The 25,876-nt window shown below is 42.7% G+C and overlaps 2 protein-coding genes across 3 annotated transcripts; one reads left to right on the top strand and one right to left on the bottom strand.

Moving 5' to 3' along the window:
- Positions 1 to 1,598: 1,598 nt before the first annotated feature.
- Positions 1,599 to 11,335, top strand: rnf34a (ring finger protein 34a). The gene is made up of 7 exons (XM_071518812.1): positions 1,599 to 1,735; positions 2,528 to 2,746; positions 4,196 to 4,582; positions 5,511 to 5,573; positions 6,806 to 7,007; positions 8,008 to 8,037; positions 9,179 to 11,335. The coding sequence occupies exons 1-7, from the start codon at positions 1,730 to 1,732 to the stop codon at positions 9,364 to 9,366; spliced, it is 1,095 nt and encodes a 364-aa protein (XP_071374913.1). The 5' UTR covers positions 1,599 to 1,729; the 3' UTR covers positions 9,367 to 11,335.
- A 267-nt stretch (positions 11,336 to 11,602) lies between these two features.
- kdm2ba (lysine (K)-specific demethylase 2Ba) lies at positions 11,603 to 24,661 on the bottom strand. 2 transcript variants are annotated; one of them, XM_071518804.1, is made up of 10 exons: positions 24,498 to 24,661; positions 20,342 to 20,566; positions 19,568 to 19,711; positions 18,555 to 18,641; positions 17,820 to 18,098; positions 16,862 to 17,679; positions 16,381 to 16,544; positions 15,994 to 16,155; positions 13,960 to 14,178; positions 11,603 to 13,035 (listed from the first exon to the last, which is right to left on the bottom strand). In XM_071518804.1, exons 1-10 carry the CDS (start codon positions 24,549 to 24,551, stop codon positions 12,854 to 12,856), a joined length of 2,334 nt encoding a protein of 777 aa, XP_071374905.1. In that variant the 5' UTR covers positions 24,552 to 24,661; the 3' UTR covers positions 11,603 to 12,853. The 2 variants fall into 2 exon arrangements, with proteins under 2 accessions (XP_071374905.1, XP_071374904.1); XM_071518803.1 differs by having other exon boundaries at positions 17,820 to 18,105; positions 18,553 to 18,641.
- Between the last annotated feature and the right edge of the window lie 1,215 nt (positions 24,662 to 25,876).

Raw genomic sequence — 25,876 nt, forward strand, 5'->3', positions numbered from 1 at the left:
ATAATGATATATATTATTATGGACTGCACAAGAGATTATTATAGAATGCCTGTGGCTAAACTGTTTAAGTCTGTTTATCCTACATTGGGACTGAGGTGATGTTGATATAAATTATTACTGGAACTTGCTTGCAATGCCGTTGTGGTTACTGTTCCCATATAGAGACTGTGGCAAACTGATACCCAGGGTTTCCATATCAGGACCAGTCACCATGCAGGGACTGATTCCACTCTCACCATCAAGTATAACAAGGACACAGTCAGTGATGTAGGGGTACATAAATTGGTGTGTTAACAATGACCTTCAGTTGGTGATCATCATAAGGCAAACCATTACCAAACAAAAATACATTATTTTCAGAAAAGCAGTCATGTATGCCTTTTCCCCTATCTTCACATAACTTACATCCGTCTTATACTATTCACTATCAATTTAGCTCATAAAGATTTATAATAATTTTAAAAAGTGGCTAAACTGTATTCCCCAATAAAAATGTAGGTAAACTGCATCCCTTGGCACAGTGTCAACAGAATGTAGTTGGAACTTCAAAATTTGAAAGTGTACTTGTTGGTCCGCACATCAATAGAAAGAAAGGAAAATGTCATTGTAGAACCACAAATATGATTAGGGCAGTGGTTCTCAAAGTGGGGTCCGGGGACCCCCAGGGGTCCTTGAGGGGGTTCCAGGGGGTCCCCAGCAAAAAGGGGAATAATTTATTTTCACTATAATTCCATCCATAAGTAACACAATGACAGAATGTATGACTATTGTGGTCATGGGTTTCATACACTTTCTGTAATAAAATATCTAAAAGAAAAATCTTATCAGATGGGGGTCCCTGGGAAAAAATCTTATCAAATGGGGGTCCGTGGTCTAATTTGCGTCAGTTTAGGGGTCCTTGACCTGAAAAAGTTTGAGAACCACTGGATTAGGGTACTCACTTCACTCTAAAAAGGTTTTTACATCTCAAATAATCAGGGCTAGATGTGCGGATCATTCTGACAGATTATGTGATTGGTGGTTGTACGGGTTGCACCCGCCTCTGCACCGGTTCCTGTGTTATGATTGGTTGACTCATCACAGCAGGTCACTGTCATACTGTCATGCTGCTTTAAAGTCACATGGAAAATACGGTAGATGCGGGCTCCCTACTTGAAAATATCATTCACTTTAGCTTTCAGGTCATAAATACTACTTTGGAAATACCTGTTGTCAAGTGTAGGAAATTATGTATTTATTTAAAATAAAACGACCATAATGAACCATTTTCATCACGAGACATTTTGTGACCACAACGTAAAATGCTATGGCAGGACACAACTATTTGATGCATTTTAGTTTGTAGTTGACATTGCAATGTTTGGCATGTAAAACATAAAGTCAAACGTAGCACTCACAAAATATTTGTACGTTAACTTTGAAAAAGATGACCAGGAGCAACCACAGTCTACAGAAAACTTCAATCAAGGCGTCTTACGGCTTCAAAAGAGTTTGAACGCATGATCACTGCCAACTCGTTGCTTTTAACTGTCAAATCTATGTGACGGTTATTCCCACAGGACGTGAATGCAGCATCACTGTACACGCACCCAGCGGCAGTTCTCCTCTCATCCGTTCGTTAGTAAATGAAGAGGAGACAGCCAGGCAATTCAGCTAAAGAAGCGAGGCTCCTTGTTGCAATGGTTACACTATCAGTCTATTCCTTTACATCACACACGCCGGAGTTGCAATGAAGGTGCATTTTTCTGTTCATAATTTTAGTTCTAATTTTAGCACTGTTTAGCCTATTGCAGCCGCCAGCAAGCTAACGTTAGCTAGCGTTGCTAACCAAGCTTCATTTTGTTGTATCGGGCAGCTGACGTTATGGTTAGCCTTTGGTAGCCAGCTAGCCTTTGCTAGCTAGTTGGGGAAACGGCTGGTTAGGCAGCAATTCTGACAGCTGTTACTAGACATGGGTTGGACAGTAACGTTAAGTATGGACTGAAACAGAATGAGCTACATTTCCCTTCTCATTGAGGATTTGTTAAGTTATGTTTCCTCCTTCTCATAACGCCAGATACTAAACAAAAACAACTATTTAGCACAGGTCATAAATTAATGTCATTGGCTGCATGTGTTGTGTCATGTTTGGAGGTTTTGGGATTTTGGCTTACTCTACCTGTCTGCATGGTTTGCGCTGTGTTGTTATCCTGATCTCTGGGCAAATGCTTTCAATTTCCTTAGCTATAATCAGTTTCCATATGAGTTCATGTGTCTCCCATATAAAGGACACGATCATCTGTTTCCATGGTCACCCTATTTTTAGATGATGCCATTTAGATAACCTGTGCAATATCAAAGCAGAAACACCTAGGCTATTCATATTTTAGCTACTGGTGCTATTTTGGCTTGCACAGATGGGACTCTGCTCAAAGCAGGATTGAAGACATTCCTGTTGTTGTGACCTCTGAGTGCTCAGTAAGGAAATACCCATGTGCAAAAACAAACAAACTGAGGTCTAATCCTATGCATGTCATGTCAATGTCAGGCAGGGGCCTCATCCATGTGGGCTTCATGCTGTGGTCTGCTGAATGAAGTCATGGGCACCGGGGCAGTACGAGGCCAGCAGCCAGGGTTTGGAGCTGGTGCTGGACCCTTCCGCTTTGCCCCCAGTGCGGGATACTCCACATACCCGCCCACAACCTCAGGGAGTCCCAGTCTTGTATGCAAGGCCTGTGGCCAGGCCTTCTCAGTCTTCAGGAGGAAGGTACGTTGGATGTTAAGGTGTCTGCTGACCAGGGGAGAAGAAAGACATGAATGTGAATTGTGGGGATGGGAATATTAAGTGACAAGTCTATTAAAGTGATGATATGGGTTGAAAACAGAAATACTAGTTGGCTAACTAAATATACATACACAATACCAGAACAAAGCATTACATTTTCATAGCTCAATATAAATCAAACTTAATATATTTCAAATTTACTGTACTTGGTGGGAGTTCTGTTACGTTTGTTTTGGGGGTCTTTCTATTTTTAAACATATTGGTTTGTCATTTACCTCATTTTATGATAGTCAGTGGAATAGGCCAAACTTCCTGTTCCTTATGAATATGATTAACAAAAAACAAAACAAAACAAAGGACTCAATTCTTGTAATAAGAAATTCCATCTTTCCATCATAATTTTCTATTGTAGAATAGCTCTAAATCTAAATCATTATTCCAAAGTGAATGTGCAAATTGTTCTGTAGTGCTATTCAGAGTCCAGAGTTGTGTTACACCCTTATGTGTAATCTGATGTGTCCTTTGAGACGGTCTTAATGTGGTGAGTTACATCATGAGATGCTACAGCTTCTACTGGCCAGGGGCGCTGCAGTGTAGCAACACTGACCGCTGGTTTTCATAGAGTTAAGAAAATATCAGGTTGTGTGCAAAAAAACAGGCTAAAAAAGGATTAATTTAACCTAAACCCTGAGGCCACTAATTTATGGTGAGAACGGTGCTGTTCTAGCTGATTGCAGAGACAGATGGACAGCATACTGATTTCTGTAATATCGTCTTAGTGGGAGTACTCATGTTCAGATGGCACAGCGTCTCATTCTACTACTGCTGTCTGAACCTTGTGCTTCACTTGCTCACCATGCCAACAGCGAGTCTAATCCCACATCTTGCATGTATTACTGTTTGATGTTTGTCACTTAAAAGAAATGAGCTGCCTCCTGTTTGTGTGTCTGGAGAGGTAGAGCAGATGTGGATGATTGAAAAATGCAGTGAAAGTCTACTGGCATTGATATGATTCCCCAGGACTGGTTTGAGTGTCATTTCTCTACTTTCATATCACAATTTTTTTTTTTTTTTTTTTAAAGCAATTTTTTCTGCCATTTCTGCTTTATTCGATAGTTACAGTAGAGAGAGACAGGAAAGACAGTGCAGAGAGGGGATTCAAACCCATGCCACTGCAATTAGGACTTAGCCTTAATGGCACGCGTTCTACCGGTTGAGCCCCTCATATCACAATTTCTAGCTTAGAAGCATAAGGAGCATATAGAACAGTTTGATCACATTTTTATCTGTTACAGAATTCTCTTATGAAGAATTTATGGCTGTAACACATGGTGGAAAGTGTCTGCTTACAAACTCTGTTAAATCACAAACGGCCTCAGCTTCCATCATCTTACATTTTTTTTTATCTTTCACACTCTATTTCTCCTACAGCATATCTGCTGCGACTGTAAGAAGAGCTTCTGCTCTCTATGCTCCGTGCTTCAGGAGAATCTGCGCATTTGTGCCACATGTCACTTGCTGAAGGCAACAGCCTTCCAGCGGCCGCTGCTCATGCGTCTACGGGTCAAGGACCTTCGGCAGTACCTGCTGCTGCGCAACATCCCCACCGATACCTGCAGGGAGAAGGAAGACCTGGTGGACCTGGTGCTCTGTCACCAAGGCACCGAGGAAGAAGAGGACGCAGACACGGCCAGCATCAACTCACGCCCCCTATACACGCCGCCCTCTTCTGCCGCCCAGTCTGCCTCAGAGCTGTCTGCTCTCGCCACCTCTCAGGAGGAGCCGCTCAGCAGAAGCGATAGCTCTGATACCAACCAGGTACAGCACCCACGGCATTCAACGACCCACTTTAAACCATGTGTGGTCTTAATTTGGAGACCCACATCTAAAGTGGAAACTAAACACCAGCCGTCAGCCAAATGCTGGTAAATGCTGTTTGCTGTGATATTTATGTCCACTAGCCTCTTCGGCAGGTAACCAGTCAATGACTTGGAGGTCCTATTCCTTTCTAAAAATCTAGGTGGTTGGTAAAATAGTTAAAGTAGCTGGTGAAAGTTTGGATTTACCAACCACCGTGGCCAAGGTTAGTTTCCTGCACTGTTCACATTAGTGTTTTCCACAGGTCTTAAGGTTATTTGTGGTAGTGGTGGGCCATGAGCAAAGATGCAGAGTTGAATAGCAATGTGTACAATGCAACAATGTGTGCGCATTGAACACAGTTGGTGCTCTTAATGTGTTATTTCATCAGTTTAGGGAATCTATCTTGTAGGCTGCCACAAAGAAGTCTATGGGAACCACTGCACATAATATCATATCACCATAGACTGATAAAGTAGAGTAAGTGTTGAAGTGAGGTTTACTGTCCCAACCTTTCCCTCTGCCTGGCTTTAATACAAATTGTCAACAAGCTAAGAAGTAACTGGTCATGATCTAGAAAGCAGTGAGGCAAAAAGAAAATGAAAGGGAGAGTGTAAGAAGCATCAGAACTGGCACTGAAAAGGGAGCTCAACTCTAAGCAGCCAAGATCCACTATAAATACTTTGTACTTGTACTTGCCCCGCTTAGGGAGCCGTAAGCTTTTCTATGAATGGAAGGTGAGAAGCATTGTTGTTCCCAGGGTATCAATGGCCTAGCCGAAGAGTGACTAATCCTAATCCTCGGTTAACTGGCTTGTCTTGGCCAAGGGAATGGTGTTGTTTTCATGCAGCGCACAGTAATGTTTGTTTTTGCTGTCGTTGTGTTGCAGGATATAGGTGATGCCACGTCAGTGTCTCTCCTCAACTTGGACCCCAGTGAACACACTCCTGAGGTGATCTATGTCTTATTGATTACCTGCTACATAATGTCCTGACAAAATACATCCCAGGAATTTACTTTAAATACATTACGTCTAAATATATTTTCAGTCATTTCTATTTCCTTTCCTCAGATTACCTGCGCCACAATGTCTTGACAAAATACATGTCTGTATTTATAGTCTGAACTTCCCTTTCCCAATGTGCACAGGACAGTATTAATATCTTCTTGTCCCTTGATCTGATCTATATTAAAAGAATATCATTAGTATGCGGGGTTACACAATATTGACAAATATATTGCAACTCTTTTGCTGAATATTGCGATCGCAATACGAATGGCAATACTTGGTGACACAGCATTTTAATATATAATTTTGTGTTCCGGCTCTTGAGGGAAAAAAAGCAATATGGGGGTTGAAAATGAGATGCTAATGCTTAGATTTGCCCGGGTTGAATGTAATGAAAAATGTACTCAGTGCAACATGATTTGTTGGCCAGGGATTCTGCACGACACTAGGAATTGTCGTTAAGCAGGCCGTCTGAAACACCTTTCTCCCTGTGGTAAAAATTGCAGCCTCTTGCAATATGGAAATTGCAGTATTCAATATTCTAACAAGCTGAAATAAACTTTAAACTTTCAAATTAAAGTTATAAAGTGCTTTACACACAATAAAACAACAATAAATAAAAGGCACTGTGATATGCAATAAAAATGGCAGACATGAACAGGATTTACATTAGAATAAAACAAATATAATGAGAATAAAATCAATAGAAACAAATGATATAAAAGCCAGTTTTAATTATTTCTTCATATGCTCCTGTGAGCCAATTGTATTCACATATATCCTCAGTCCGCGGTGTATTCGTCCATGCCAGGGAGGCAGGGTTACAGACAGACAAACACAAAATCACACACACACACACACACACACTGTGCTTGGTGTTGGCATGTAACGTAGCTTTTAAACGCACAAGGAAGGGGCATTGTTCCCAGTAGGAAACAGTACCACAACACACTCAAATGGGACACAACCAGCAAACTTTCTGGGAAATGTCAGCTGTGTTTAGGCTGCCTTCTGTGCTGGCTCTACATATATTTATAATCAAATTAAGTGACCAAATGTCATTTTAAATTGGCAAAACGTCTGCAAGGGAATTTCCACCGCCGCTTCATTCCATCGCCGATCCTGATGTATTCGTCCAATCTCCCCACCCCATCTCTTGGTCCCTGCTCCCTCAGGTGAGCCCTCAGACGCGGCGGCGGGCCAGAGCCTCGCTCTCGGACATCTCCAGCCTGAGGGACATCGAGGGCCTGTCCGTCCGGCAGCTGAAGGAGATCCTGGCCAGGAACTTCGTCAACTATTCAGGGTGCTGCGAGAAGTGGGAGCTGGTGGAGCGCGTCAGCAGACTGTACAGAGAGACGGAGCAGAACAGGAAGTCATGTGGGTATTCATTCTGTCATCATGTTGTTTCAAGTCTTTTATGATTGTAGCCATGCACTATCTCAGAAGCAATGTCGCAAATTATATAGGCTACTTAATGCTCAGAGGCGTTGCTGTCATTGCTTCTCATTGCATTAAAGACTCATGTCAGTGACTTTAAATTCAGTTTGTGCTGTTGGCAAATCATCTTTGCCTTCATTTTCACAAAAAAATACTGGTGGTTTATAGTCCCACATTTTCACTACATCTAGCGTCTGTTTTGATAACTGTGGGTGTATCCTATCTGTTAACAAAAGAGCTTTGATTGACAAGTTAACAGCCAATCACACACTGGAGGTGACCATGTGTGTAAATTGTAAACAGTGCATATGAAAGCTAACATTACCTGTGAATAAAAAGCGGCGGCTTCTTGCAGATCGTTGCTTATCTGATTGAAGCAATGGCATCATATCTCAACTTACTGTAGCAAACTTGGCAAAGTGTTGAGTCAAATTCAGAATGCAGTCTACTGCAGAGGAATGCTGAATATAAACAGAGCAGTCTGATACTTGCCAATGAAAAGTCCAAGCTCACTGTAAATGTTCCTCTTGGGCTTTGTGCAGGTTCACACCCAGGTATTACACAACAATAACCATCTGCCATGTTTGATTAGTGATTTTGGCCGTGCGCAAAATCATTACCTTCTCAATAGTAACTATCTAGCTTGCACTCACAACAGACCGGTTACACTTGCATAGTGAGGAGGAGGGTGGTGTGTTTACAGGGACTAGGAAAGGTGCCATAAAAAATCTCGTTAGATGTCATTTTCCTAGCAGTGTATTCTTTAACTAAAAGTAACTAAAACTGAACCTGCAGATTGGTGAATTTAATTTTAGTTTAATATATATTGCATATACATTACTTGAGTACATATATTTTAATATGTCTTTCCCCAGTGGATATCAAACCCTCAATCCTAGTTGTTGTGCACTCAGTGATTTTATTTTCTCTTTTCTTTCAGTGGAAAACGTGAGCACCGCTATAACTGCAGGTGAGAGATCGCCCCTCTGTGTGTGTGTGTGTGTGTGTGTGTGTGTGTGTGTGTGTGCGCGCGCGCATGTGTGTGTGTGTGCGCGCAGTGTGTCTAGGAGTCAGGATTGGATATCACATCCTGTTTTTAACCGTAGCAATGTACCGCCTCTGCTTCTCCTGACATTATTATATAGGTAATAGGATATGCAGTAGCTGCACTGATCCCATCTGAACATGAATGGGGTTCATTCAAATGAGTTTTCTCATTCTATTCAGAATCATGATTAAATGTCTCTTGCTTTACTCCTCCCACACAAAAGTGGTGGCCTTTCCCCCTCCTATCTGCAACGGTGCCATTGGAGGTAAGGCTTATAAATTCTTGCCACTGTTGCCCTGGTCACGCATACCATCTGTGGCTCGCCTCTCCATTGTCTAACTGGTGTCACCTTCCCACCTCTACCTGCCAGCGCTTCTGTCCTCGCTGTGATCCAGTTCTCATTTGTGATCCAAGCCTCTTCTTTGTAAAGTTGCTTTGTTGATTCTGTGTTTAGAGAGTTTTCCTTTTAATACACACAGCCTCTCCTCTGGTATGTACCGTGCCTCTATTGGAACGGCATTCATATCAGGAAAACAGGAGACAGATTCTGGCTGTTTAATTGAAAATGTGAATTGATGTGTTCATCATCCATTCCGCTGAAGATCCTCAGTGTGAACATTTCATTTCCACTTTTCCTTTGTCATGCACAGATGACATCGTTTCACGACCTGATCCATCATGAGATCTCTCTCTCCAAGTTCATCTATTCATGTTTTTCAATGTGTAAAGCTAAATATTGCAATATTTTGGCCATTTTAATTCAGTCTCTCCCCAGCACGCTGCCAGTGATAAAGATTGTCTGGTTGTCATGGACACACCTTGTCACAAAAACTATAATCAGACATGGATGTTGTTCAGGAGTTGGTTTGCTCCAAGCATGACCTTACCAAGATAAGGCGCTCTGGATAAGATGAGATGTTTTATTGAGCTGCTGAGCGTTGTGCAACTCCCTCGTTCCTCCTCAGCGCATGACATCACGGCTTTGTTTGGCGGCGCGCTGCGCTTCGCGCCGTACCCCAGCGCTCTCCAGTCTGATCCCTCCGTGTCTCGTGTTCCCTCGCAGACGCCGACAGGGGCCCGCTGACGAACCACGACGACAACCTGTGCAGGATCTGCATGGACGCCGTGATCGACTGCGTCCTCCTGGAGTGCGGTCACATGGTCACCTGCACCAAGTGTGGCAAGAGGATGAGCGAGTGCCCCATCTGCAGGCAGTACGTCGTGAGGGCCGTGCACGTCTTCAAGTCCTAACGCACCACAGCAGCACCGCACCGCAAAGGGGACGCTCCGATTGAGACTGTACCTTAAGTCAACCGTGCAGCTCATAACCTTAGAAGAATAAAATGTTTGTATTTCCCCAAATTATCACATTATTTGCACATTGAAGTATTATGAGATGTGTTTTCGTTTTGGTAAGAGTTTGACTCAGTTTGACCAATGGGCGGGGGGGTAGGTTTCTACCCTCCTATGAGTCATTCCTCAACTAAACAATTACATATCTGTTATCTGTGTTCATTCCTAAATGTCTGTTTTGCTTTTCTTACAAATGTTGAACATGAAGAAGAATGTGTGGTATTCAGCCACGTGCAATCTTGTCTAACACAACCTGTCACCCTCAGATCTGCCTATAAACTGTAGCTAGCATTCTACTGAGAATACTCAGCAGAGCACTTCTCTACACCTGCTGCAAGTGACTACATATCTTAGTAAAATGGAGGATGGAAACACACTGAGCTTCACTGCAGAAGAGCGGGGGTGAGTGAACTAGGTGCCAAATAACGGGTCATACCCTCTTGCTTCTCACCCTTTTTTCTCTGCTCTGTGTGGGCCGGTGTGTGGCTGTTGATTGTTTAGCATGTTAAACCAGAAAGCACTTTCAGATTGTACACACTGTGTGTTAATGCACCACTGCTCACAATCCACTGCAAACTATGACCAGTAAGAGTGTCTGAGATAGCATCTGTCCTAATTCATTAATATCTGTCCAAACTAGAGCTTGACTGATTATGGAACTGTGAAGGCCACTACCTTAATTTAGGCGAGCGGAAAAAAGCCATTCGCCTTTTGCCCCCTTCTTTTTCCAGTCATAGGCTTACATTGTATGTAAGCCTATGAGCGTTATTTAGCCCACAAATAAGCAGGTGTACTGCCATTGTCATTTAAATCAAGGATATTGGTGATTTACTATAAAGTAGGTGCATTATTCATTTGCTTAAACTAATTTTACCATGTCTGCGACGGATCAGAACTCATATCCACTGATGGCAATTGTTTCTAAAAGCTCTAATCAGCCCTGATGAATCCTCTAGTCCATACTGATCAGGTCCTGCGTTACACAGATAGGTGGTAAGCGATCATGCAAAGTCTGTCATTACAGCAATATCTCATCTCCGCTGTCACCTCTGTCCTGTCTCAGCGCTCGATTGTTGAGGCGAAAGAAGAGAACCGGTGCTAATTCATTCAGCCATCTTCCCTGTTTTCCAGCTTAACTGTGGATGTGACTTTTTTCCGAATGTGTTTCTTTTCGTTGTCGTCGTATATTGTCAGGAGTGGAATGAAGTGTCTTAATGCTTTTTGTTGATTTATTTCATGTAGTTGTAAAGTATCGACCTAACTATTCAAAGATATAGCTACAAGTTTACTGACACCTGTGGTATAGAAAGTATATAGAAAAAATGACTTGCTGTACAGTTGCATATATTGACCCATATCACTATGAGATGTACATATCTATATTTTTTTCCATTTGATTTAAATTGTGTAATATCAGATTATTGAAATGTCCCTGGGATTGGGTTAGTTTATTACTACAGAGTTACGTTTTACTGTCAAGTGGTTTGAAATGTGTTATATCTGCATAAGTTTGCTTGAAGTGTCTGTCCCTCTTGGGAGAACCAGAGCATGACAACATAAGCCTGTATGGCACTGGATTTGAAATGTTTCCCCCCACCCCACCCAACCCCCCCCACCCCCACCCCCACCCTCCCTACCAATGCCCTGGTTTTCTTCCTCCCCGTCCTGCCCAATTAAAAATACCCAGCTCTGTACTGTACTCACACAAAGTCAACATTGCTGCTATTACAGAAAAGATGTCCCATACAATCAACAACAGTAGCTGAGCAGGTTGCACTTTTCCTTCAGAAAGGGTGTAATTGTGTGCAAGGTCTAGTCTTTGTATTTGGGAATGTTGAACTTTTTATTTTGGTAATTAAAGATTTTAATCAAAGTCATGTATGTTCTTGCATACTTAACATAAACAGTGTTTGTATTATCTTGGATTAAGTATTTGACCACGCAAGGTAGCACTACCCTCTTCAGTGGCATTGCATGTATGCCAGGTTCTGTCATTGTACATAAGTTACAGTTTCCACATGACATTGTGAGAATCCAAACAATAGATGCATAATCCCTGCTGCCAAGACTAACCGCAAACCATCAAAATATGGCATTCAAGAATCAAAACTCTCATAAAATACTCAGTGATGGTACAAATGAAATACTTTTAATGACATATCAGCACTTACTTTTTAGATTTACAAATATAAACATTGTTATCACATTCACCTGAGGTGATATCAGATCTATTACAGCACAACACGCATCCCAAAAGGGCCAAAATACACACGAATGACACCTATTGTGGCAATATTTAAACAGAAGCAAAGTTATTTGCAGTTCTTAGTACTTGTTTAAACCTGTATGGAGAACCAGATGGGTGGGGTCGACTGCATCAAGAAGTCAGTCACGGAAATCTATCCTTAACTGACTTTAAGATACTCGACTGTGACTGACATTGACTGATACTTGACAACCTTCTGGCACTCTACATTATGTGGTGAACCCCGCCCATCTGGTAGCTCAGCAGGCTGAAACACACCAGATAAATAATTTGCAAACATTATTTGTCCCAGCTCCGTGAGATGTCTATGTCAAGTATGAGTTGCTAAATAAATGAATAAATACAAAATGAAAAATCAATAAATTAATGTTGGAGTTGATAGAAAAAGGTCTGAAACACACCACTCATTGTGCACAAAGATGTCAGGTAATTGAAGACAAATGAGGGTGTAACTGAGGAATATGAAATTTATTTTACTCCATTTTATTATCATTCTTGAAATACATTCTAGATATTCAATAAGTATTTATAATTTATTCAGATATCATTACTGTACATGTTATTTTTTGCCTGTAACTGAAGTTACATTAATGTCAAATACAGATTTTGGCACATAAGAGACATAGTTGTATCAAGGCATACTGAAAAAACAGAAGTACAATATTCAGTTCCAACACATGCTGTATAGTGTATCTGGGAAAATGCTCAACAAATTTTGCTCCAGAGCAGGTGTGAAAGACACTGTAAACTCATGAAATGATGCTTGTATAAAAATATTTTTTCCAAATATTTAAAGAATAAAAATAATAAACAACCCAGCAAAGTCAATTACAAGCACAAGTCTTTATAAAAGTACAATCTTAACACAAATACATGCATGCTTCCCCCCCCCTCTTTCTCTGTCCAGTGAACGCACATCGTCCCCTTTCAGTAGAAGAGTCCGTTTTAGAGCTTAGATTGCAGCATCCAGAAATCTCAAGTCTCTCGTTTCAATTCATTTGATGCGACATTGATTCAGAGACTTATCACAGGAGCAGTTTAGAAAAAAACAAAACAGAAACTTGTGTTGTTCCATTTAGTGCAAAGGTAGTCTTTCAATGCGTTTTGTCCTTTTGGGAACTAGCTGATCTTCTGGAGCAATTTGTCTTCTTTCAATCCGAACTGCACGCTCACTGACATCTCGGCAATGAACCGCTCACAGGCCATCCTGGTCACCTGCTTGCAGTAGCGCAGGTCAATCTGACAGATGCTCCCACAGCGCTTGAAAAAGGTAAGGGAATGGTCTGTGACCCGGTTACAAACTAAAGGGAAACGGAGAGAAGCGAGAATCAATCATGAGCTTGACATTTCAAAAACGGTATCTCACGCAGGATATTCATATTCACTGCAAATATCATTATTTTATTTCCCTTTCTCCTCATTCTTGATGCATAACTTTTCCAGGCTGTCAAAGGGGTTTTCTTTCAGTTTGCTGGCAAATTTGATCAAATAAACACAAAGCAGATTACAGGAGCTATGCTTTGTACCAGTGACACTGTACGACTTTCACACTGGCATATGAAGTAGCAGTTAGTCCTACATGTATCACATCATGAGTACATGTAGATTATGTAAATAATGTAATGATGATTATGCAAATTCCTCACTCTCCAGGTGTCTCAAATTAATTAATTAGTTAGTTTGCACCTGTGGCAGCCCTGAAGGAGCTCTGGAGCAGTGGAAGCCTTTGCTTTTTATGTTTTATGTTTTATGTTCATTTTGTGTAGTTCTTTTCCCTTTCCCTTACCTAGTCCTGTGGCTTTGTTTGGTTAGGTTCAGTTTATCCTCACAAATTTGGTAGTTGAGGGCGAAGTTGGGTCTGACATCCCACTGTGCGTGGGATGGCCCAGGCGCTTCTCCTTTTGTTCTGTCTGACCGGACCTCCTTGACCCTAAAGTTTTTTTTTCCCATATTTGGCATCATGTTTTTCACTGCTTTTCTGCAAAACATGTTTTGCATTTGTCTCAAAACTCTTCACATGTGTTTGAGCCATGCGTTACCGAGGTTGTAACATCCACTACCTGGTCCATAAAAATCCTTGAACAGTGACTGGTCCCAGGTTGGGGCAGCCCTAGAACTCCTGGGCCCCTGACAAGATGTCAGATCACAGTCTCACCTCATGGACCCGAAAGCGTTTCCTTACTACGGTCCCCCTGGTCACAGGAACAAGCTGCGAGGTCTCTCACCTGACAGGTTGATCTCTGTGAGAGAGTCCCTGGTCGTGGTCCCTGCTGCTGTCAGCAGGTTGACTGACTGGTCGTTGATATGGTTGCAGTAGCTCAGGTCCAGCCTGGACAGTGACGGCATCTGCCGGCTGATGAGCCGTAGCGACGTGTCGGTGATGTCCAGCCCCGCCAGCCGCAGGTCCACCACGTTCCGCAGCTTACAGCGGTTATCCAGTTGACCTGAGGTCGGTCAGACAGAGAACAGATTCAAAACCTCTTCAATCAAATCAGCAACACTGATGATCACTTAAATCTATTCACTTGCTTTAGCCACCTATTAATCCCATCTTAAATAAGGGCAATATGGAATATTTCATTATACCCATTGGAGGTGAATGGCTCTAGTTTATCCTCAACTCATCTGTACTTGGCTTTATAAAGTCATTATATAAAAAGTCATTATATAAAATTTGGTCTTAACTGCAAAGAAATTCTGACAGTGATGCAAATTTAATCAGACTTTTAGTAGTAAGACTAGGACTGACGCATAAATGTGTTTTAGTCTTGAGAATACTCTCAACTTCTAAATTATTAAGAGCTGAAGAGGTCCTCTAACTCCATCAGGACTTGCCAGCAGATTGCAGTGTTGCGGAAACGCAGGCAAGAGAGGCAGAGACCCTGCACCTTTCAAGCGAGGGTGACTGCAGCACGGGAAGGTCCCGGTATTCCCTGCACTACCTTAGACACCTCAATGAGAGGCTGAGAGCTGGGCCTCCACCCTGCAGAGTACTGCATTCAATTGATAAACAAATGATGGTAAAATATTACTCTTAGACCTTCCATATTTTCATATAAATCTGAGCTTTTTATTGTACACAGTGATCTCCTCCTCGCTTTGAACAGAGCCTTATGCAGTTTCTTTTCACCCTCATCTGGTGTGTGGATGCACTGGGGAAAAGCAGCGCTGATGCAGTTGGCAGTGTCTTTCTACCCCCATTTCTTTTGGCTACTAGTTAGGGTTGGGCAAAATTTGCCTAATGTTATTTTACTCCTAAACCGCCTCAGATTTGCACTGCTGTCCAGTTTGGCTTGCACTGTGAGACCTTTAACTAATTCACAACATTTTAATATAAATGTCATGACATAACATGAGTGATTCAACCTCTATCCAGTTCATGAAAACTTTTCCATTTGCTGTTCTAAACACCCATTGGTAAGTCTTTCCTGAGAAAAACCCCCTGGTGCACAGGAAATGATGCGTTTTTATTTTGTGGCAGCAGCAACAGCAATTTATTTAGAATCAATAGAAGAAGAACTGGGTAGTTAGCATGAGCCGTGATAGCCACCATGGCTGAACAGACAAAGAAAAGAGTGCCACCTACAGAAACTCAACAGAAAATCTAAGGAAAAAGACGTCACAGTACTGGACACTCTGATCTCTGAAATGCAGTTTAAATAGAACACCAGCACAGACCACTCATCACCAGAGATCTTGCAAAAAAAAAAAAAAAAAATCTCCCACGTTAACATTTTAAAAGGTCATTTTGGGCTACTATACCTGAAGCAACAGGTGGTGTTAGTGAGGCAGCAGAATGTCCAAGCAATGAATGTAGAGTGGTTTGTGAATCAAATTTGCATCCATGCGTCTAAATTGATCTATATTTTACTTATCTAAAAATACTCTACATTTGTGAAAAGATATTGTGCAATATTGTTGATATCCTGCGCTTTAACATCCCATGACAAGAACAACGTAAATTTTGTGAACATTTCATTGCCTTCATGCTTATGCTTCACTGAAAGTTGATTTGAGAAAGTTCATAAAAGTGTTTTTTACATAATTTGAGACGAAGTTTAGCAAACCATCTCATAATGCTTATACATAACCCCAGGTTATGTAATCAGCAGCTTGAATGACCTGGTGAAGATCTGGCTGATCGAAACGTTTACTTTCATCCAAAGAGCCGTGCAGTACAATGCATATGTAATGTTTTTTAGCATGGGAGTGGGAATCAAACCTCCAAGCCTAGTGCCACGCTCGATCCACTGAGCTACCTGGTCTGTTGTCTGTAGGGGGTGAGAGCAGGTCCCTCATCTGGGCGTCTTTGAGTCCCTCCACCCACTGGACATCCAGGGTGCGCAGCAGAGGGCAGCTGGAGGTGCAGAGGGCAGATACAGCCACCCAGGAACACCCTGAGAGCTTTAAAACTCGCAGACCTGAAATCCAAAACAGCACACTGATTTTAACTGTATGTCGAAACCAAACATGGACAAAACTAAGAAAAAAAACACACAAAGAGCTCCATATCTCTTGTCACAAGATCAGTAGAAAAAAAGAGTTCCATTGCTACCAAATACACACAGTGCCAATATCTAATATATTTAGTATTTATTTATTTACAAATAAATAGCACTTCATAGTTAGATAGCTGGCACACATACCTGGCAGTCTGTTAATAAGCCAGCTTAGTTGTTTCTTGGAAATGTTGGTCCAGCTGAGGTCCAGGGAGAGTGGCTGTCTGCGGATGATGCCACTGAGCATGAGCGGAGTGATGGAGGTGCAGCGGTTCAGATCAATCTTTGTCCAAAGTCTCTTATCACAGCACCTGGCCACCAAACACACAGTTTGTCATGTACAGTATGTGTGTGTGTGTTCTGTCCTCATGTAAGTGTCAGCGTTAGCATTAGTGTCTTATAATGCCTTATTCTTCTATTTTGCATATTGTGTTTTACACAGTTGATGTTGAACATTAATTATTGAAGGGTCTCACAGCAGAACAATCTCAAAAAATAAAGACTCCTGCACACTTGTATTATTACCTCACATTGACAGTGGAAGTTTTTCATTTTCCAAAATGTCTGGTGTTCACTAACAGTACAAAAAATGCAAACAAACTATTTCACTTGTGTGCTGTGCATTTACCATCTGTTCCAAGTCTTGCAAACTCTCATGCAGACACACAGCTCCTTGTGCGTGAGATAGCCAAAGACCTTCATCCAGACTTCACGCTGCATAGTGTGGGTTTTCCCATCTTTCAGAGGCAGTCTGTCGGGGGGAGGGCTTATCGGAGGGGGCCGAATGACGTGACGCTCCATTTGGACGCACTTGGGTGGGGAGCGAGGGGGCACCGGCCGGGTGGTGGGGGTGCTCCTGTTGAAGCCCAGTGGAGTGATCTGACTCGGGTAGAAGTGGCGCAGTTCCCAGGGCGTTCCGTTCATCTCTTTGGTCCTGAGGTGGGGCCTCTGATCCCCCAGTTCACTGCCGTTGCGGAACGACCTCTTGGGTTCCTCGTTCTCGCTCTCCGGCTCCACCTTGAGGGGTTGGCGGTTCTCGTTGGCCAGGCAGTCCTCCGTCTTCTGGATTTCCTGGTTCAGTGCTTTGCTCAGCTCTCTGCTCAGCTCCCTGTTGGGTAAACGGCGCTTACGGCGAGCTTTGGGACGCGGACCTTTTTCCTGGGTCTCGCTCCCGCCCTCGCTGCTGGGCCCGGCCTGCGGAGAGCTGCAGTGAGACTGGTCGCTGTCTGCAACAGGCGTTTTGATGGCAGGACTTAAAAGTTCATTCCTGGAGTCCTTGTCATCCGTTTCTTCCTCAGCCTCTCCCAAGCGCCCTCTCCTCTCTACACCACTCCGGAAGAGAGACTCCCTTTCCTCTTCATCTTCCTCCTCCTCCTCCTCTTCGTACTCCTCTTCCGTCTTGATTTGGTGCAGGAGTTTGGGAAAGAAAGGATCGTCTGACTTTTCCTGCAGGCAAAGATGGTATGAGAGCATGACAATTCTCCAGCTGTATTACTTACAGTGTTTGGTGCTAGTGGAATTACCCCTCAACACTTTTTACAATATGACAATTCAGTCAGTGTGTAAAAGATAGGTGTAACATGTACCTTCTTCCTCATGCAGAGATCCTCTTCCTCGTCATCCTCGAAAAGCTTCCTCTTCTTCCTCAGCTTGTCCTCGGGCCTGGGCCTGGGCAGGCTGCTGGGGGAGAGCAGCGGCGGCTGTCGGTGGAGACACTCCTCGGGTCTGTACCTGGGCGTCTCCTCTCTGTCGGGTCTCCTCTTGGCCGTAGACGGAACGTCTCCCTCCTCCTTCACAGGCTTCTGCTCCCTCAGCAGGGAGCCGGGGAGGTTGGAGGCATACTTGAACCCTGGACCTCTTTTTTGCTTACATACCAAAAGGGACAAAAATAGAACAAGACAACTTTATACCTTTTGCCTATCACAACTAGGAAAACCAATTGATACAAAGATACCTAAGGTTTGATAGACTAAACACGCTGCCTCTGTGCCAAAAACACTGCTGCGTAGTAAACAGTTTTGTGCCTCTGTGACAGACAGAGTACAGAATCATGTGATTCACAAACTAGAAGGTAAACAGGAAGTGGTAAGCTGACAAATTGTTTGATGAAATACAAAGATAAAACAAAGCGACTATGTATCTGTAATTTCAAAACATGTAGCATGTTGCCTTGATCTTAGCAAATCTGATATTAGACCACCAATCCTGCTGCTATTTTCAGATTGAAAAAAGACTAACCAAGACATGCAAATCCAACACACATTTATTAAGCTGTTACATAATGTTAATCCTATGACTCACACACTTATTTTGGTACTCACTTTTCCAGTTTTCCCTGCATGGTTGCACTTAGGACATTCCCAACAGTTAGGGAGCTCATCATTCACCACTCCTGAGGCATCGCTCACCTGATAAGTCAACAAGAAAATGAGACAGACTTCAGAAAAGAACTGTCTTAGCGGAGTCGTATGTACAGTTTCTTTACCACAGACAATGATGAAAAGGGAAGTGAAAGTGACTGTTGCGTGCTTCTGTTTGGCAGTTTAACACAGTTTAACCTCAACCACGCTTAATGTGCAGACTCTTGCTTCACGCATTAAGTAGAAAAGGGAAGTAAAATTAAATACCCACTCAGTACCCACTGCAAGTGCTCCACTTCCACTTCTAAATGGCAGCATCTAATACTGCTGCATAACACCTATAAAACTGCGAGGAAAAAAATCCTAATAATGTAATATACCCAAGCTGTTGTGCGCTGTGAAACACTAGACAGTGCATGTCTAAAAAAACTGGTTTGACCAAGCCTTTGCTAGCAATGACTTGATGTGTTTTTGGCAGAATAGAACTAACAGGGTGTGTGCTGCTTTACATTTTGTTTTGCAATCAGTTCATAAAATGTCTTTAGCACTGCAACTGCTTAGGCCTACTTTGTATCATGCGATTTAATCGGCACACATCCTTCCTAGGCAGTAGAATTCATTCAACATAGCCATTTGGTGGATGTTTTTATCCTGAGTCCATATATTCTTAAGCATGTGTGGTCCCAGTGAGAGTCAAACCCCTGAACTCTGCCAGTGTTTGTGCCATGCTCCACCCAGAACGAATTCTGAATGAAGGGAGAGCAATGAGTTGGTTCAGTGTTATATAAACAGGAAGTCAACAACAGTTCCTCGTCAAACTGCCTTTCACGACTACAGTCCAACTCCCTGAGTCATTCACATTACATTAAAATGACCTGGCATTCCTGACACACTACAGCAACACATGAGTCACCACGTGAATGACCTGACTTAGGATGAGTTGGCTCCACTCGCCCTAGCTCGGCCCTCCTTACCTTAAGGCAGTTGGGATGGACGATCTCATTGCAGATGGAGCACTCCATGAGCATGAAGTTGAACTTGTCCTCCTCTTCCTCTAGTGTGTCCTCCTTCCCTGCCTCCTTACACACCACACACACCGCCGTGTGCGGCAGAACTGGCTGCAAGGAGCAAATACACATTAATAAGCAGGAGGAACTGTTATAGTGCACCTGTGTATTCAGTGGATACTTTGGTGCTTCATTTGAGTTGCTGTTCTTCAGGGTTCCCACACTCACTTGGACATCAAATTCAAGGAATTTCAATGACTTTTTTTGTTTGGTAAAATTCAAGGAGGGGTAAGACATTATATTGGTGAAGATTAGACACAGAGGCCTCATTTATTACACACGATATTGTCAGCTCAGCAAATGAAATCATTCATTTTAAAACTACTACAGCAACACAAATATCCATCACAGGGTTTTCCTCAGGATTTTAAGTGTTGCTCCGAGGACAGACAGAGCTCCAGAGAGCTGCGGCATATTGATGGATTTGGGTGCTATATTTTTCAAGGCCATACATTCATAAACGTTAAAAGGCCTTACTTTATTTTTCCTCAAATCCACAAACTTTCGAGGATTTTCTAAGCCCATGGGAACCCTGGTTCTTGTTTACAACTTTTTATTCTGAATACTCTAATCCTGTTTGAATGACAAATGTTTTTTATTAATACAGGACATGGCAGTAACTGTGAACTCTGCTAAACCTTATGAACATTTATCTCTGTAAAGCTACCATGGCTGACTCACCGCAATGCACTGTCTCATGATGCAGGACTGTTTCATGCGCCCGGGCCCTCCAAACTTCTTCATGTCCTTGCAGAAGTGACACTCGCCACACTCCGTCCGAAGACACGCCTCACACTTTCGGCAGCGCGTCCGCCTCCGCCTGGCGCCAGACGAGCTGCGATTGGACGGCAGCTTGACGGCTGCCGATGTCCCCATCTTGGGCTTTGGCCGGTTGGCTGCCCGCTGCTGTAGGAGAGACGGCGAGTGTGGCTTGGTAAATGGCAATGCAGGCCAGAAAGTTCGGAGACACGTCCTGTCACCGGAGGGAACCGGGTTTGATCCCGGCTACAGCAAACGCTTCCATCACTATCAAAGGGTCCTTGAGCAACATAATGCACCCCAGGGTGCCACTCCTGGCTGATACCTGTGTTCAGACTTCTCTGGTGAAATGCATACATGTACTGTTTGTATGCCACAGAGGGATAAACAAACAAAAAAACTAATTCCAAACTAAACTGGTTGTAACATGGCAATTAAACTTGTCTGAATCGCAGCTTCTTAGACCAGTCCCCAGCAAATTGATGAATTGTTAAACTTCATTATTTCATTTATAAGAACAATTATAGAATGTATAAGACTGACTATTTGGATCATAGTTATCACTGTTATCTCTCTACCTGCAATACAGATAGTTAGGGGTTAGGGTTAGGGTTATATGACAAAATCATATCTAACAATAAAAATATTCTCAGATTTGGGTCCCAGAGACAAAATCTCATCAAATGGGGGTCCGTGACCCTAATGTGGACTAAATTAGGGGTCCTTGATATGAAAAAGGTTGAGAACCACTGTCTTAGACACATTTCCCCTGAAAGTAAACCTTAACCGCCACGGATCACTGAATTCTTTTATTACCCACAGCTTTGGATCAATGACAATACAGCTACAAAATCCACAAGTGAATTTTTCAATTTTGTTTTAATTCTCTTCACTGCTGCCATGCAAGGACTGAATAACAACACCATGAAAATAAGACATATCACAAGTCATTACTGTGATTCTTGCTGCAGAGAGGAAGGTTACCTTGGCAACACATTTGCCTTGCTTGTGGCAACTGTTTGAAGAGGGGAACGGAGAGATGGGAAAAAATAAGCTTACCGAAGAGGCTGTGAGCATTTTCATAATGTCATTTATTCTTATTCTCTCACTACCGAGAACAGACAGTCCTGCACTCCACACTGAAATAAAAGCTGACTGTCATTCCTTGATCCAAAATACCACAGTTTTTTCACTTCATTTCAAAATTATAAAACACTCTACCAATTAGTTAAATGGTGCTCCAAGTGAACGGCTATTCTCTGGAGCACTATGGACAGGTCCTGCAGGTCCTGCAGGAAGAATAAGAAAACAAGATGGAAATACATTCCAGGCCAAATGGAAATCTAGACTAATCATTATGGAGTCACAGGACCTGGATAGAGAGAGAGAGAGAGAAACCAGTCCTGAATCTGTTGACTTTGACAAAGAGCTATCTCAGTCCATCATTAATGTGTTGTCCCGATGTCATCTTCTGCTCCTCAGCTATGAGATCTACTTTATACGTCTCATTCCAATACTGGAAGGCTGAGGAAACAAAATACCTTTTGTCTGCAATGCACTAACATTTCAGAGAATTCACTGCAGGTGCAAAGCCAATTCTGTCCTTATTTTCATAGTGCAGGGTCTGCTATGCCACAGCAGGACTGTAACTGTATGTTTGCATCATCTATTGCTAGCTATATCTCATTTAAGACTTCCTAAAAAGATTTGTAACAAAATCAAGGAAAAGTCCATCACAAGTATGTCAAAATACAGCAATAGCCCTCTTCCTCAAAACAAATACCAAGCATCTTGTTGCATTCCTTAATCAATCTTCCATGAAGAACTTTTATTTCTAATAAGAACAAAAACCTCTTAATGCTCTAAATGCAATGGGATTTTTGCAGGAGGCTTAGAACCACTGCTGGGCGAGTAGGAACAACATGTTCCTTCATGTTTACCAGAATACCTTCTTCCTAGCGTTTTTCCATCAGGAAGCTTTGCAGAGAGAGAGATGTTTTGATAATCTTTACCTTTGTCTCATCTTTGGCTATGTTCAAGCCCATTTATTTATATACTATTCTCCCATAATAGGATGTGCTTTGCCTGCTGTTGCTGATGGAGCATTCAGCAGAGATGGGGCAAAATGAATCTGACAGCTTTCCATAAAATTCGATTGACTACCATGGAAATATGGGAGGGAGACATCAGAGGAATGGCTGAGGCTGCAGGGACTACGACTGTCAACGTCGCACAATGTTCAAGCACGACTGTGGCATCATTTTCCCAACCTTGTCTGACACTGCTCTCTTTCTAATATCTGTTATCAGGTTTTACAGAGTCTCAGACTGAACAAAGTATTATATATTTGGATCGAGGCTTATCGCACACTTTCCTGAAAAATTAAAATATCGTCTTCAACATGACAGCAGTTAAGTATTTTCTGATTTATGCATTTCTCATTCCCTGAAGAGCATCAGTCTCTGTTGCTGGTTTAACTGATACTTGATTTCATATGCTGCCTTAATCTGATTACAATACATAACAGTATCAAAAAATGGTTGCATACAGAAACAGAGCAGCCCTGGCCTCTTTGGAGCAGGTGGTCCACAAAGCAAAGATCAGCTGACCAGCCTTTACTGTAACTTGGAGGAGTAATATGCCAGGAATTTAGGATTGGTTTGCAGAGGCCTATGAACAAAAACATGGCCTATATCTGAGTGTGCTGCTCTGACTCAGTTTCAGTGTGGATTTCAGTGGGAGGAAGTCACAAGGCTCATCATCTGCAGCCCAACTACAGTGGTCCTTACCACACAAAAACAAGAGGGGAGGGGGGTTTACATCTCCATCAGTGTGTCAAAACAGAAGAGGTCAAAATAACCCCGCTACTGATGAACAATGACCGTTAGTGGGTGTTGTTGTAGGTGTAATCATTGTGTGAGCATGCAGAGCAGATTTCACAACTGTTTATCCAGGCTGAGAGGAAGGAGTGCCTATAAACTGTATGTTATAACCTGTCTCTCGTGTCAACACAGCTCATATTTATCTTGAACTACACAGATCAAGCGGGTATTGGAGACTTGCAGAGTAGCCTGTAAAAGCGCTTGAACACAAGAGTCCCTGATATGGGACCCCAAGTGTTCGTGATATGGACCCCAATATTGATGGGCTTTAGACCACAGACCCCCATCTGATCAAGATTTCATCCTCGGGGACCCCCCCCCCCCCCATCCGAGCAGATTATTATAGTGTGTCAGTACTGACCACAACACTCATCCTTGTACATTCCTCCTTCTGGTGCAAACTTAAAGTGAATGCAATAATACTGAAATCAAACTAATCCTCAGTTTGCTGGGGACACCCTCTAAGATTTCTGGGGGTCCCTGGACCCCAGTTTGGCAATCTCTGGTCTAACAAGCAAAAGTAGAGCCACCTCATTGTTCCCTCTCCCCATCCCCCTCCCCAGTTCCTGCTTAAATAACATTGCCTAAAGCCTCTTAAAGGCGCAGAGTACGGCAAGTTTGAGAAGTGGGAGAAAATTAAAAACAGGAAGATATGGCCGGTTTGGACATGTGTGTGAATCACAGCTTTTACAATGAAGTGAAAGAGTGTAACCTTCTGGTGAAGACACTCGACGTTATGGTCAGAGCCGAGGTATATGTGTATGTAACGTTGCTTGTAACGTTGCTGAGTCCAACTGCACTGACTGTTTAGAGGTGCTCATTAAAAATGGGTCAATGGTGGCTAAAATGATAGATTATACAATCCTGATGTCCACGAAGGAAAGGGCAGGGGATGTATAAAAGGTCAGGGAATCAATCCGGACGGGCAGCTCGAGCCCATTTATTTATACACAGAGAACAATAATATGTCGTATTGTTAACTAAAAACGGGGATATTTAGTAGAGGGTTTTCACAGAACAGACACCCTTCTCTTTTCAACTCGAGTAGATATTGGGCAGAAGAGGGAAAAAAACTAACCTACGGCGACTGGGGGAAAACGGTATTCTTCTCGGAAAAGGATTAGTGTTTCACAGCACACTTTGACAAAACCACAACGGCATGCAGAGGACACATAAAGAAATGTTAGAGCTCTGACCTGCTCAGACTCTGAATCATAGTCCTCATCGTCTCCGCTCAGTGACAAGGCCATGGCTCCTCTCTCTCATCGTTTGTCCACAGTAGAGAAAACTAACATGGCTGAAGCCTCCAGCTCAGCTCACTGCTGTTCTGCCGTAACGTTACCCCCCCTCCCTTCTCCTCAAACAGGAACAGGCAGCTGCTACAGCCATACAAAAGGGCGTCAGGCAAGCCTCATGAATACCATGCTGCGTTCAGGTCCCATGGGAAAGACGGTAGATATGATACCCTCCACATCTCTCAGGTGGTAAATACTCATGGGCGTCAGTGGATTCGGGTATGGGTATGACCTCCCAAATCACCAACAAGAAGATACCTGCAGTCAAGTGTAGGAACGAACAAAATGAACGTTTATCATCACATAAGTAATTTTGTGATCACCAGTCTTCAAATGCCATGGCAGGAAACAACCTGGTGGATTACCTACCTGGTGGTTGACATTGCGCGGAACTCAAATTCTCAAATCACTCACTGTAGTGCATGTGTCTTAAGTGTGAAAAAGCTGATATGGAGAAATTAAAGTCTGTATAAACTTCAATCATGGCGGTTGACGATTTCAAACGAGTTTGACGCGTTAACCACTTCTTGCGTCGTTGCTATACCCATACGACCTGAATGCAGCATTATACGTCGGGAAGGTCGGCGAAGAGGGGCGAGAAGATAACCAACAAAGCAAGAGGGTTCACCCTTGCTTATGTCCGTCTTCGGTTCAGTATGCTTTGTTAGAGGCTCTAAGAGCTAGTAGGCTAATGATGGCGTCGTGAGACCTAGACACATCTTAAGATTTGTTTAAGTAGTAGTATGGTATTTTATGTCAGTTATGAATATTCATAAAGCAGCTGCGGCATGTAGTAGCCATCTATCCTGCCGGTTTACGCAACTGTAATAGTACACATTTATACGCATGCGCAAGATGATTTCCCGCCCCTACACCGTTCCGGTCTAGCGGACAACGGTTTCCGTAGGCTCTAATTTGAAGTGAACCATCTTGATAGTTAAGTCTAAGATCTTTGAGAGGGTGGCAGATGGCATTGCCTACTGATAATATAATATTTCCATGGATGACATTCAGTCGCTGCTTCTTCTTTTTCTTCTAATTATTATTATTATTGTAAGATACAAAGTTATAGAAATGTCAACACTAAGAAGTGCAAAAGTGCTCTAGTGTCCATTATGGTTCCAGTTGTGGTACGTTTGATGGGACCTTGGCCTTATTGTCCCTTTTACTCTCCTGTAGTCTCACCACCATGTTTGCTAGGCTATTATTTAATTAATGCTGTTAACTTCAAAGTCATAATATTAATAAATTAAGCAGTGTTATGACTGGCACTCTAGGTG

Source organism: Centroberyx affinis, unplaced genomic scaffold, assembly GCF_046629955.1.
Source record: "Centroberyx affinis isolate AG114_WGS23_722 - 3 ecotype Tasmania unplaced genomic scaffold, CSIRO-AGI_Caff_v1 ptg000635l_1, whole genome shotgun sequence".
NCBI classification, from domain to species: domain Eukaryota; kingdom Metazoa; phylum Chordata; class Actinopteri; order Beryciformes; family Berycidae; genus Centroberyx; species Centroberyx affinis.

Bases quoted from the DNA above. Each gene is read 5' to 3' on its own strand.
- rnf34a (XM_071518812.1), top strand. The intron at 2,747-4,195 runs GTACGTTGGATG...TTTCTCCTACAG, and splicing joins TCTCAGTCTTCAGGAGGAAG to CATATCTGCTGCGACTGTAA. The intron at 7,008-8,007 runs GTGGGTATTCAT...CTTTTCTTTCAG, and splicing joins GGAGCAGAACAGGAAGTCAT to TGGAAAACGTGAGCACCGCT.
- kdm2ba (XM_071518803.1), bottom strand. From the start codon at position 24,551: ATGGCCTTGTCACTGAGCGGAGACGATGAGGACTATGATTCAGAGTCT. The intron at 19,712-20,341 runs GTGAGTCAGCCA...TGCTCCTTGCAG, and splicing joins TCATGAGACAGTGCATTGCG to CCAGTTCTGCCGCACACGGC. The intron at 16,545-16,861 runs GTAAATGCACAG...TTTGGTGGCCAG, and splicing joins TGCAAGACTTGGAACAGATG to GTGCTGTGATAAGAGACTTT.